General features: G+C 60.2%; 1 protein-coding gene across 1 annotated transcript in view; it reads right to left on the bottom strand.

Moving 5' to 3' along the window:
• The window catches only part of PTPRS (protein tyrosine phosphatase, receptor type, S), a 56,388-nt gene extending 47,716 nt beyond the window's left edge, over positions 1–8,672 (bottom strand). The window contains exons 1-3 of the mRNA XM_012646299.1: positions 8,546–8,672; positions 2,946–3,091; positions 2,271–2,412 (exon numbers count right to left, since the gene is read on the bottom strand). Coding sequence (XP_012501753.1) covers positions 2,271–2,412; positions 2,946–3,091; positions 8,546–8,636 — 379 coding nt within the window. The 5' untranslated portion in view covers positions 8,637–8,672. The remainder of the gene's footprint in view (positions 1–2,270; positions 2,413–2,945; positions 3,092–8,545) is intronic.
• Between the last annotated feature and the right edge of the window lie 4,782 nt (positions 8,673–13,454).

Raw genomic sequence — 13,454 nt, 5'->3', positions numbered from 1 at the left:
ACTGATGACATCACGGGAGATTAAGGCCTGAACACCTGGGCCTCGATTGGTCTTGGAAGCCAGGGCCGAATCCACGGGTATCCCCGTGTGTGCCCGTGTGTGCGCATGTCCCTCCGGGTGCCTCTGCTGGGCACGAGCAACCTCACACTCCTGTTTCCTCTGCGCATGGGCGTGCGCGTGCACGTGTGTGTACAGCATGCACGTGCAGGACCGTGCCCACGCGGGCACTTCCTGTGCGTACCCAGCCCCGCGGGGGTCCCCGTGAGCGCGTGTGGGCAGCAGCCGGCCAGGGCGCGGGGGGGAGGCCGCGGCTGCTCGACGTTGCCGAGAGCTCCTAATTAAACAAAAATGTACACCGCGTACCACACTGTGCCCGATTCCTGGGAGTTTAATTAAAACAACAGCGCGGGAGGCGTGCGCGGGCTCCGCGATGAGCCGGCCGGGGAGGGGAGGCCCTGGCCGTCCAGATGGTTCCCCACAGCCAGGCCGCTGGCTCGGCCGGGGGTCCCTGGCCTGGGGTGGGGTCCAGAGCCCCGGGCCTTGGCGGGGAGGACGGGCTCCTGGTCAGCCCGACGACAGAGAGGACAGAGGACGCCCGGGTGGCCCAGGGTCCACTTTTCCCGGATTCCCAGGGACGGGCGGTTAACGGCCTCACAGCTTGTCCCTTCGCCACCGTGAGCGCCCACAATGGAGGCAGCTCTGCCTGTGCCCAGGGAAGGTCAGGTCAAAACTATCTGCTGGGCAGGGGGGTGGGGAGCGGGGAGGGCCGGGCTGGGTGGGCAGACTCCTCCCCCGCCCCTTCCTCCGCCCCCCAGCGGGACAGATGCGGATGAAACTGTGGGGCCTCTTGTTAGAAAATTATTATCGAGACTTTCCAGACAGCAAGGGAAGGACGTCAAACCCAACGCAGGGCCTTTCTGACGGCGGGGGGGACCTGGGTGACCATAGAGGTCACGTGTCTGTGAGGCCAGCCCCGTCTCCCAGCGTCATGGGACCAGGGTCTGGGATAAAGTGACGCTGGGGTCGCTATTACGTGTCCTCCCAGGTCTCCAATCTGGCCGTGACGCTGCTGCCCTGGAGGTCGTTAGAACAGCCTGTCCCTGGGAGCCACATGTGGGCGCCACCTCTGGCTAACGGCTGGCCGTGGCTCATACCCGTGGCTGGAACATCCCTGCAGGTGACAGGTGGAACCTACCCACCTAAGAGCTGCAGAAGGGCTGGTGGCAGCCGTCTCACGAAACCAGAATAACAACAGTAATGAAAAGAGAAGTAGAACTGACCGAGTGTGGCACGATGCTACTCTCTCTACCTGCACTGGTCACTCACTGGGTCCCCGTAATCACCCCTTGCGACGAGGATCACATTACCCTGCTTTAGAGACGTGAAAACTGTGGCTCAGAGAGGTTCATTAATTTGCCCAAGGTCACTCAGCTACAAAGTAGCAGCTGGGATTTGAACTCAGGCCCCGCTGCTAAAACCAAGTTGCCATGGAGAAGGTGGCAGACAGCAGCCGGGCAGGGGTTGGCGGTGAGGCTGGCTGAATGATGTTGTACAATTGGAAAGCAATTTCCTGGTGTCCCCAGAACACCTGAACAAGGCCAGTGGGCCCATGCACATGTGTAGGGAAGTGACAGGCAGCTTCTTCTGCCTGCCTGGCATCCACTGATCGATCCTTCACTCTTTTAGGGGAATCACCCCTTACTCAACTATCAACGTGGGTGACATACCCTTGCCTCCAGGGAACAATTTGGACAATCAGAATATATGTTCTTCCCCCTGGGCACAGGATCCAAGCTAACTGGGGGTTCGGGGAATACTACCAAAGATAAAGTCAATATGGAAGAAAACACAGCCAAGAGGAAGAGAAAGACTGAGCTCTGAGAACATTAAATGAGCCCCTGGATCCAGCTAAGCCTGAAGCCGGCTTCTCCACAGAATTTTAATTGTATGAACCAATTAATTCTCTTTCTTGCTTGAACCAATTTGAGTTGGATCAGCCTCTTGGAATCAGCAGAGCATGATGAGATGGTAAGTAGGATGACCGTCACCCCTTAACTCCTCTCTGTCCTGCAAAGGCTCAATAAATCCCTACCAGCAGGCTCTGGGCCCCGGCGGTGTTACGGGCTGGGGAAAGGAAATCAAAGTCCTCCTTCTCCCAAAATAATAAATCTAAAGCAGGAGGGTTTAGGGCCACCTTTAACGACTCCTTTGGTGTTTGTCCCCAAGTCCAGGCTCTAGTCCTCCCCCACCCGCCCGGGCGAGCCCCGTACCTCGGAGGACAGTGAGCTTGGCGTGGACTGTGATCTCCCCCACCGAGTTCTGGGCCACACACTCGTACACGTTTTCATCCCGGGGTGTCCTCAGCGGCTGGATCCTCAGCACAGCCCCTGCGCTCTCGTCAAATTCGATTGTCTGCCGTGGGCGGGGTCGGAGGGGAGGACAGGGTGAGGCTGGGGTCCCACCCAGGAAGGTTCCTGGCCAGGGCGGTCTGAGCGCAGAGCTGGAGGCCGTACGTGCATGTGTGCGGGTGGCCGGCACCAATGTGCTGGAGGCAGAAACTTGGCCTGGGTCCGTTGGATAAGCAAAGGAAGGGTGTCGTGTGCATGTGTCCAGGGGACAGGCATGCAAAGGCGTGCGGGACGTGGACACGTGTGTGTCTGATCACGTGTCTCGTGTGCTGTGTGAGCAGACTCAGAGACTTCAGGGCCCTGCTTGAAGCCACACAGCATGGAGACGGCACAGCAGGTAAGGCCACGTGGCAGGGAGGGAGGGAGGGAGGGAGAGACGGGCCTCGGCTGGAGAGGGTGCCCAGCCAGGCTTCCTGGGCCACCGCCACCCATGCCACACCTGGGGAGCGTGTCTGTGACACCTTCCGTGGCGGAGCCACTATGACCCTGTCTTGGGGGAGCACGGGCCCGAGTCTGCCTCCCCCGGGGTGGACTCACCTCAAAGCGCTGAGAGTTGACCTTCTTGCCCTTCTTGTTCCAGGTCACCCGTGGCTTGGGGTCGCCCGTGGCCTGACACACAAAAGAGGCCACGCCCCCTGACACGCCGATCTGGTCCTTGGGTTCTTTGATAAACCTGGGGGGCTCTGGGGATACAGCAGGAAGACGGGGCTGGGGGTGCTCTGGTGGGTCCCGGCATGTGGCCAGGACCCCACGGAGCCACGCAAACATGCCCTCCAGCCCCCCGTCCAGCCACAGGGGGACCACGTGGGGCCAGCAGAGGGGCTGGAGAGAGGAGGAGGGGACAGAAGACACGATCCCCGCCCCTCCCCACGGCATCCACGGGCACCCAGGTGCCTATACGCCCCTCCGCCCCCACCTGGGTAAAACGAACTTTATATGTGGGGAAACTGAGGCACAGACCAGGCAAGGCACTGGCTTTGCTTGGATATAAACACAACTGAACAAGCCCATTGCAGCCAGGCCGGCTCTGCACCCCACCCCCACGACGACAATGACTCCTATTCATTCTCTCCAAGAAAGGCTCAAGCGGGAGATACTGTATCTTTTCACACCCTAGAGCAGCCTCGACCACCTGCACCGGGCCAGGCTACACAGTGTCTAGCAAGAATCCATTAACACTGTTTACTCTGTATCGAATATTTCTACAGTAACCTTTGAATGGCCCAAAGGGATACAGGACTGCCCTTCGCAGTAACGTTACAGTGTAGCCCGTGAGATGAATGGAGCCACTTAGGAGATTTTTATCAACAGACACGAGGGCTGGGGCAGATTTACGAGATCGCCCAGGAAGCCATCTGTATCTCCCACAAAAGGGGCCTGCATGAAGGCAGGGCAATGCCACGTGACCACACGGAGGGCCAAGGATGCTTTTTAAATGAACTACTAGGGAAGGAACGAGATACGCTATTTAAATAAGAAAAAAAGGAAGGGGTAAGTGTAGCAAATGCTACTGTTGTCTGATAACAAAAATAAAAGAGGCTTCGAACTTCAGTACCTCTTTTAGACAGAGAACTGAAGATACGTTATTTTCAGAAATAAAATTATTTGAATTAAAAAAGCTGATTAAAGAAAAAGCCAAAAACAATTTTTTTTTAAAGGAAGTAAAAGTTTGGGGTCTGAGGACAGGCACAGGTTGAACAACTTAAACTTGAGCGACACTGGGTGCCTGAGCCTCTAGGATTGGCTAGAAACGGGTAGAGTGACCACACGGGCCATCGTTCACCCCAAAAGTTCTGGCTGTTCAGAAATAAAGAGAAGCTCGGGTTTCCAAATCTGGGTCCCCACAGGCCCCCCAACTCCTCCCGCCCACGGCTCAGGCTGGGTTTTGAAGAAAACAGAGTCCCCGTCCCCAGTGGTGAGATCTGCCTCACCTCCTTCATTAAAGGCTCTGCTCCTGTTGATATGACCATATGTGTCTGCATGGGCTATCTCGCTCAAAAACTGGCAGACCCACTGTGTACAGGCACGTGTGGTCTCACTCAATTCTTGTGTATCCCTCTGAGGCAGGGATGGTTAATCACACTGCGCAGATTCAGGGACGTTAACGGGCTTGCAAGGGGTCACGGAGCTCAGAAGCGACAGCACCAGGATTTGAACCCGGGGCTCTGTCTGCGAGCCCACGTCTTATGCTCCTGCCACACCCAGGTCTGGAGCCGGATTCAGGGCAGATGTTTTGCTCCACACTGAGCCTGCAGCTGGGCCTGCCTGCCTGGCTCTCACTGTCCGCGTCGCCCCTCCTTCTGGCCTCAGGAATGGTGACCCAGGGCCATATGTGTCCTCGGGCCAAGGACATGGAGAAAAGTCACCGTGGCCGGGTGAAGAATCTTACTTCTGGTAAAACCCTCCCTCAGGAGCTGCTGGAAGGAAGGGCAGAAGCTGCCTGTTTACGACCCGGAGCCAGAGCACACCCCTGCACCCTCCGATCCAGCGAGCCCGATGGGACCGGAGCTGGACTCAGCCCCGGTCTGCGCCGTCCCTTCCTCCCGGAGTCCTGTCCTCCTCCTTCCAGCTGGCAGCCTCGGCTGGGCCAGCACCTCCCCCGGGGAGCCTTCTCGGATTACTGCAGGCGGGGTCAGGAGGGACATCGTCCCCACAGCTGCCTGGGCGTCCCCCGCCAAGGCCCTGACCACACTGGGCTGAAATACCTGGTTACGTGGCACTTGGCAGGAAGGGTACAAAGCAGCCCTGATTCCCTGGCACCCTACCCTTCCCGTGTCTGGTGACCCTTGGCAAAATGGCACGCTCGACCTTGCTGCCCCTTGTTCCTGGCCTTGGAGGGGTTATACCTTCCCCAAGCCCCCCCTCTGCCCAGCGGTTGCCATCTCAGTCTTCTCTGGGCGGCTCTGAGATCCGAGCCAGCCGGGAACAGCTTTCTCTGGCCTAGAGGGGGGTTCAGCACTATCCTCACGCCTGTGTCACAGAGAAGCAAAATCAAGGCTCAGGGAGATTAAGTGACCTGCTCTCGGTCACACAGCTTGTGATGGGCAGAGCTAGGATGGCAACTGAGTCCCAGCCAGCTCCAGTGAGCCAGAAGCAATGCATGCTGGACAAACGGGGTTGCGGGTCTTTATCAACCACAAGTACTGGGGGTGTCCCTGTTTCTCAGATGAAGAGACTGAAGTTCAGAGTGGTGATGCCAACGTCAAAGAAGCTGGGAAGAGAACTCAGATCTTTCTGGATGCTGGGGCCTGAGTCCTCCCTCTCCGTGGCCTGGCTTGGCCTGATTTCTGTTTTTCCATTTCAGATACTGCAGAGAAGAATCCGGTGCCAGAGCTGGTGACCCTCCCACTCCGTCCCCTCCAACCCCGCCCGGGCTGGCCCACAGCATCCCGGGAAGGCCCCAGCGGACCAGGAGCTGTTTCTAGAGCAGATACCGGTCCCCTTGGTGCGGCTGGTGAAAGCTTCGGCTGCCGCAACAGCCGCCTCCCTTGTGCTCCCCAAGGACCCAGGCCACCTCCTGCAGCCATCGGTGCCAGCCACGATGTCCACAGCCCCCTGCCAGGCCCCAGGTGACAGGGCTCCTGCTGAACAGACCCACCTACAGGTGGTCAAGATGCCCCAGCCTTGGAGATGGGTGACCTGGGTTTGAGTCAAGGTCACCACCGACACCTGCAGCCATACGGGAGTAATTACAGAGCCCACCGAGCGAGTCTCCAGCACATGCCCGGTGCCAATATCCTGGGTCATACCTCCCTCATCACTACCTAGACCAGTGAGGTTGTCTCTGCCCTTGGCCCCTAGAGCCCATCCTCCTCAAGGCAGCAGCCAGAGAGCACCTGTGAGCACCCAAGTCAGGGCCTGTCTCTCCTCTGCCTACAGCCCTCCATGGCTCCCACCTTCCACTGGGTCAAAGCCCAAGTCCTCCCCCGTCCCCTCCCTGCCCTTCCCTTCTCCCTCTCTCCCCTTCCTCACTCTGCTCCGGCCATATGGGCCACCTGGCTATGCCTCCAACACACCAGGCACATTCTGCCCCAGGGCCTTTGCATGGGCTGTGCCCTCTGCTTGGGACACCTTTCCTCCAGACACTCACGAATTCCTCTGGGTCTCTGCTCAGATGCCACCTCCTCACTGCAGCCACTCCCCCACACCCTCATCTCCCTGGCGCACCCACCACCCAACACACTTAGGCATCTCCCCCTCACTGGACATCAGCTCTGGAAGGGGGTGGGATGTGTGTTTTGCCTCCTTTGCCTAAAATAGCACCCAGCACCCAGTACGTGCTTATTAAAAATCTCACTGAACACACAAGGGCCAAGACCTACCAAGGTTCGAAGTCAGGCTGAGAGTGTCTCCAAATTCTGTGACCTCCACTTTGCAGCCTCAGTTTCCCCACCTGTAATAGGGACGTGCCCAGCTCCAGGGCTCCTGAGGCCTCACTGCGATGACAGATACACATGATGTCCGAGGCAGATCACTATCACTGGGCCACGAGGTTAAAGTAGTAACTTCTGTTACTTATTCAACCCGCGCAGGTTAAATGAGTGCTTCTCACCTGGGGGTGAGACGAGGTTGTCTGGAGACATTTTTGGCTGTCACGGCTGGGGCTGGGGTACTAATGGCATTGAGTGGGTGGAAGCCAAGGCTGCTGCTAAATGTCCCGCAATGCACAGGACAGCCCCCGGCACACAGAGTGACCCGGCTGCAAATGTCCACAGTGCCAAGGTGAATGAATGAACGAATGAAAGAAAGAAAAATTAAATGTGCTCAGCGCCGAAGGCCTGCCATTCCCACCGCAGGGAACAGAGCCCAGGAAGGCACAGGCCCTGGGGCTGGCCGGACAGATCAAGGCCCGGGCACACCTGGTTGCTGGCCCCAAGGCGGGATGGTGGGTGGGAACCCAGGCTCCGGCATGAGGAGGCACGGGTTCAAATCTCGGCATGGCCACTTCCTGGCTGTGACTTAACCTCGCTGTGCCTCAGCTTCCCCAGCTGTACAATGGGGATGATGATGATAGCACTGACCTCACCAGATCGTGGTGGCTGATCTGCATGTGTAAGGCATGAAAACAGCACGAAAACAAGAAAAAGCACAAACGCACGAGGCAGGGGTGTGTGCTGCGGCGTCGGCAGCAATACTGCTTATGCTCGTGGCAACGCGGGATCTCAGGCCTGCTACGTGCCAAGCGGCAGGCAGGGGCTTATTGCACATCCTCGTTACAAGAGTGCTGGGATGTGGATGATGTCACGTGCCCTGTTACAGCAGGTCACTAGCCCGAGGTCACACAGTCACTAGCCTGAGGTCACACGGCAGGTCTGCGGCAGTGCCGGGATTCAAACCCAGCCTGACTGGGAAGCCCCGTTTCTTTCCCTATTGCCCTGACCCCCATGTCCCCATGGGCCCGAGTGATGCCTCCTTTAAGTCCCTCGCGGTGGGGTGGATCTTCACATTGGGCCCCAAACTGACTCTCATCCTCCATGTTACAGTCAGAAATGCAGCCTTGCCCACCTCTAAACTATACCAACTCTTTCACCTCTAGGCCTTTTCCATGTGCTGTCACCCCCATCAGGAATGCCTTTTCCATCAGCAAACTCCTACACGCCCGCAAAACCCCAGCCCCAATGCCCTTTATCCCGAGAAGCGTCCCCTGCCTCTGCCTGGGGAAGTTTGTCTGCCCTTGTGTCTGCCACCAGGTGCTGGTGTTTCTGTCTGCTGCAAGGGCAGGTGAACTCTGCGGCTCACTGAGGAGTGAGCTCAAGCAAGTCCATTACGTCCTTTGAGCCTTGTTTTCTCTCATCGGGAAATGTGGAAGGGAACCAAACCGGTATACTGGGTTTTGTGAGGCTCAAGGGACACGAAGCAGGTAGAGCCTGTGCTTAGCACTGAGCCTGGTGCAGAGTGGATGCTGGGAAAACAGACATCACCGTCATCATTACTGTTACTGCTCTATTAATAGCATCATATTGTTTATCTCTGAGTCTCTCGGGGCCCGGCGCACAGCAGGCACTCTGCTTCATTCACGAGCACAGAAGCCCCATTTGGCAAGATGAGGTGCCCCAGGGAGGAGGTGGGGCCGTGTGCTCACACACACACCCGCACACGCACCCGCGCACCCCGCGCACCCCGCGCCGGCCTCTTACCTTCTCCTGTGCAGCCTCCAACCAGCAGGACTACGAGGAGACCCACGGGACCAACCACAGACGCCACGCCAGGGCCCCAGGCGGGTGCCATGCTTGGCAGCGACCTCCGACCTCCGCCCTGGAGGGGGATGGCCTCCCGGGTCCCTCACAGACGGGCCTGGAGCCGAGCGTCAAATGGGGCAGCGTCTGCAGAGACAACGGGTGGCCGTGAGAGGACAGTGAGGAAAGCCAGGGACCTTCATGGAGGCGGCGGCGGGAGGGCCACAGAGGGGCGCGGGGGACGGGTTCGGGGGGTATGGTCACAGAACGATGGGGAAGTGTCATGGGGTAACGGATGGACTGAAAGCGTCAGCCCCTGCTAGGGAAGGAATATTTGTGTCGCCCCCCAAAAATCTATCTGTTGAAACCTGATCCCCCGTGTGTTGGCATTAGGAGGTGGAGGGGTGGGGGGTGATCAGGTCGCGAAGGTGAGCCCTTGCGAATGGGATCAGTGTCCCTCCTCATAAAGGAGTCCCCAGACAGCTCCCTTGCCCCTTCTGCCACCTGAGGGCACGGTGAGAAGACGCCATGCACGAACTACAGACGGCCCCCGGCACACACCAAAGCCCGGCACCCTGACCTCAGACTGCCGAGCCCCCACAACGCTGAGACACACGTTCCTGTCGTTCGTAAGCCACCGTGTCCGCGGCATTTTGTTATCGCAGCCCAAATGGACTAGGGCGGCTCCCGAACTCCAGCTAAGCCTCAGTTCTGGGGGAGCCTGAGCCCCACAGCCTAAGTCCCCAACCCCAGGCTGTGCCCCTGACTCAGCCCGAGACCCGACCCAAGATGAGCACTTCTGGGGGGGGGGGTGCTCTGAACCCTCAATTCTTCAGGGAGGAGGAGACTCCAGTCTGCTGCTGCTTGGCCCCATAACCTGGCCCCTCCGGGTCACCAGATGGGTCCTTCCCACACACCCAACCTGGGCCTGCCCTGCTCTAACGCCTCCCATGGCTCCCGGAGCCCCCAGGGGAAGCCATTCCAGCTGATCTCACCTCCTCTTCTGACTTGGGGGCTCGACCGTGCCGGCTGAGCTCAGTCCCACCTCCGAGCCTTTGCCTCCACTGGGCCCTGTGCCGGGAATACTGCCCCCCACCACGTGACAGTCTCGGCTCAGCTGCCACTTCCTTGGGAAACCCTCTCTGCCGCTTGAAGGTCAAGTCCCCCCACCCCCACCTCCCCTTCACAACCCGGAGCATCAGAAATGACTAAGATCACCTGGCGTGGCACCTACCCCGGTTCCCAGATTAAACGAGACTGTGAATCAACCAGCATCTGTTTCTCCCACAAGAACCTCGACTCTCCCAGGGCAGAAGGTCCCTCGTCGCCCATCTTGACCTCTGGACCTGCCCCCTCCCCGTCTCCCCGATCTCCTCTTTGGCCCGAGCCACGGCAGCGGGCCAGGGAGGGGCCGGAGGAAGAGGTCTTTGTGGCCCGGCCAGGCCTGCGCCCACCCCAGGTCGTGCCCTGGGTGGGTCGAGGCTGCAGCCACGGGGACCGGTGCCACATAATGACGGGGCAGTCCCTGTGATTCTGGTTCCCGAAATACCCAGCTGCGGTCACCTCGCCCAGCCCTGGGGCGGCCTCAGGGGAAGGCTGGGCCGGTGGTGGCCGGGTCACAGCCCAGGGAGAGGAACGGGGTTGAGAGGATCGACGTGCACACAGTGGGACCAGACGTGGAGAACGATGCCTGCAGCCAGGCCGCCGACACACAGTCAGACCACAGGCAAAGAGGGAGACCGGACGTGGACACGGACGCATTCACGTGGGCAACAGAGATGGGCGTGTGCACACCTGCACACAGTAGGGCAAACACTGCACACAGTCAGCCCACAAACAGACACGCACAAAATCAGGCCGTAAAGACACACCAAGTCACGACAAGATACACACGCGTGGTCACAGCTGGGCAGGCAGTACACGTACACGGTTGGGCCCCGGGCAAGTGCTATTACGAACCTGCGGTCGATGCGGTCGGAGTAGGTAGCTACAGGTGCACACACAGGCAGACGTCGCACACGCACAGTGAGACCACAGACAGGCCGCGCGCTCGCAGACCACACGTGCACGGGCCACGCGACACATACAGACGTGCAAAGTCAGGTTCCCTTCCTGCTCACACGTGCACACAGCCAGGCTACGGGACAGGCACACGCAGTCAGACCACAAACACGCCTTGGACACCGCCACCCGGGGACCGGGCAGATGGAGAAAATGGAGCCAGGGCACTGTCCCTCATCCTGGTCCCCCACCCTGGCCCTTTAAGAGCAAAAGTAGCCAACGAGGAGGGCGGTGACCTCAGAGGGAGAAAACAGCCCACGGCCAGCTGGGGCCAGGGTGACCGCAGCGGTGGCCCCACCTGCAGATGCGCATCCGCCTGGCTACGCGGTGTAGGGGGTGGTCACGCCCAAACCACTTGAGTCAGATGGGCGGGCCCTCCGAGAGCATCTGGAGAAACTGAGGCAGCCTAGCAAGCCGCAGCCCAGAGGGCAGGGGTGGAAGTCACCTGCACGGAGGGTCCTGGGAGAGGGGAGGAGATGCCGCCGACAGAGAAGACAAAAAGTTCCAGGGTCCGTTAGGCGCCAGTCCTGCCAGGGCAGGGGCGGGACCCTGCAAGCCCCTGACCCTCCCACCTCCTCCTGCTTCCAGGAAGTCCCTGGGTGGGGGGTCTTATTGCAGGGTTCGGGGGAGGATCCCCAAGTCCCATCAGCTCTGCCTTCAGAACCTATCCCGAATCTGCCGCTTTTCACCCCTTCCTCCAACCCCACCTGCTCCAGCCCATCACTGACCACTGGACCAACACGGTCCCCTCTGTCCTGGCCTCCCAGCTCTGGCCCCAGACACTCAGTCTGTCCCACCCAGACAGTCAGAAAACGCCTGTGGGCACCTGAGTCAGGGCCCCTCCCTCCTCTGCCCACAGCCCTCCATGGCCCCCACCTCCCTCGGGGTCAAAGCCCAAGTCCTCCCTGGGATCCATCAGGCCCTGCAAGACCTGCCCTGGCCCCTCCCTGCCCTCCCCTCCTTCCTTTGTCCCCCTCCCCCCCACTCTGCTCCAGCCACAGGAGCCTCCTTGCTGTGCCTCCAACACACCAGGTGCAGTCCTGCCCCAGGGCCTTTGCATGGGCTGCTCTGGGATTTAATGTTATTATTACTAATCGGCTGAAGACTAAGGGCGAATGTGAATGGGGGGTGAAGGTATCTCTGCACAGGAAGGTTCTAGAGGTCCCAGGAGGGAGACGGTAGAGATGAGGGCAGAGGGGCATGTTTGAACGAGACCCACAGGGCAGCGAGGGACACTGTCGGGTTGGCACCAGACCAACCTTCCACCATGCCCCTGTTGCAACTAAAGTGGCCCAGGCCACCAGCCCTGCCGCTGTCAGTATGGGGAAAGGAAGGTGGCTGCAGCAAGCTGCAAGCCCCCAGGAGGTGGTGTGGCCATTAGCAGTGAACGGCTGTCCCTGGGGACTGCAGGAAATGACAGGTACCAAATGGGGCTGGGTGGGTGGTGGGGAGAAGGAAGGGAGCGGCCGCTGGACCTGGAGCCCAGGGAGGGTGCCCACCCACCCCGCCTGTCACACGCTGAGCTGTCCACCTTGCACAGACCAGGAAACTGAGGCTTGCAGAAGAGCCGGAATTTGCCCCACCACGTGGCTGTGTCTTTCTGCAGCTGCTGTGTGATGTCAGGAAAGCGGATGACCCTCTCTGGGCCCGGTACACCCTACTGAGCCGCCTCTGGGGGCTCCCATGCTGCGCTCGCTGGGGGCGAGTGGGCACTCATTCCAGCCAGGCGCCGGGGTGTGGGTCACGCGATCCCAGAGCCGGCTTTGTGTGCCCACGCGGTCCAGGGAACATAAAGGGGTGATTATAACCCGGGGCTGGGCAGCAAACAGGCTGTCTCACCCGCACGAGGTGGGTCTCATCGGGCAGAGGAAGTGCCTCTCCCAGCCCTATCTCCGGCTGTGGGGTCTGTCTACCCTGTCCTGGGGGCTCATCTGCCCAGTCCTGACTCCCTGGGGACCTCCCACGGCCCCAGGGCAGGAGAAGCTGAGAGAGGCACAGGAGAAAGACCCCCAACCGGGCACGACCTCCTCACCCTCAACCTCCCCCACCTGCAGCCCCACTTCCCGGGCCTCGGAGCCCCTCCAGGGCAGGACCCGGGCCTTCCCGGACCCCCGGGTCACTCACGTGTCGAGCCAAGCAGACAGCAGGCGAACCCCCTTAGCCAGTGAGCCCCCAGCCTGGGCTCCAGCTCTGCGGCCGCTGGTGGACCAAGGTGGCTCTGGCCAAGGCCCTGTCCCTCTCCAGGCTTCAGTGTCCCTCCCCCCAGGAAACAGCTCAGGGTGGGGCTGGGTGGGGCTGGCCCTGCCCCCTTCCCAGAACTGAACTGACTATGGATTGGTATTGGGAGGACACGCAGGCTCAGGGTGCTGTCCCCAAGGGTCCTGGGGACCAGGAGTGGACGGTTGGGGCAGACGGAGACCCAGGCCCGGCCCCAGAAAGGGAAACCATTACCGTCCGCTGGGGTCCCCCTGGGTGCCGAGCCCCGCTAAACGCTCCCCGTCCTTCCTCCTGTTTAGCAGACGAGGAAGCAGCCTTGGAGGGCAGCCCCCGAGGGTCAGGCGTGGAGGAGGGGGCTGGGATTTGAGCCCGGAATTCCTGTGTCCGACGTACCCAAGCTACCGAGCTCACCCGGCCAGCGACCATGTCCCCCAGGCTGGCTTCGGGGAACAGCGTGAGATGCCAAGATGGGGGTGCGCCCTTGCTCTGCTCGCACACCCACCGGGGCTCCCAGCTGCCCTGCCTGGCATTCGGGGCCCTTCGCGACACCACCCTCTGCCGCCCGCTTCCCGCAAGGCACTGCCGTTCCCAG

This window comes from Propithecus coquereli, unplaced genomic scaffold (assembly GCF_000956105.1).
Source record: "Propithecus coquereli isolate 6110/MARCELLA unplaced genomic scaffold, Pcoq_1.0 Scaffold241, whole genome shotgun sequence".
NCBI classification, from domain to species: Eukaryota; Metazoa; Chordata; class Mammalia; order Primates; family Indriidae; genus Propithecus; species Propithecus coquereli.
Note: the sequence above shows the minus strand (reverse complement) of the source record. Positions and strands in the feature narration are given on the sequence as shown.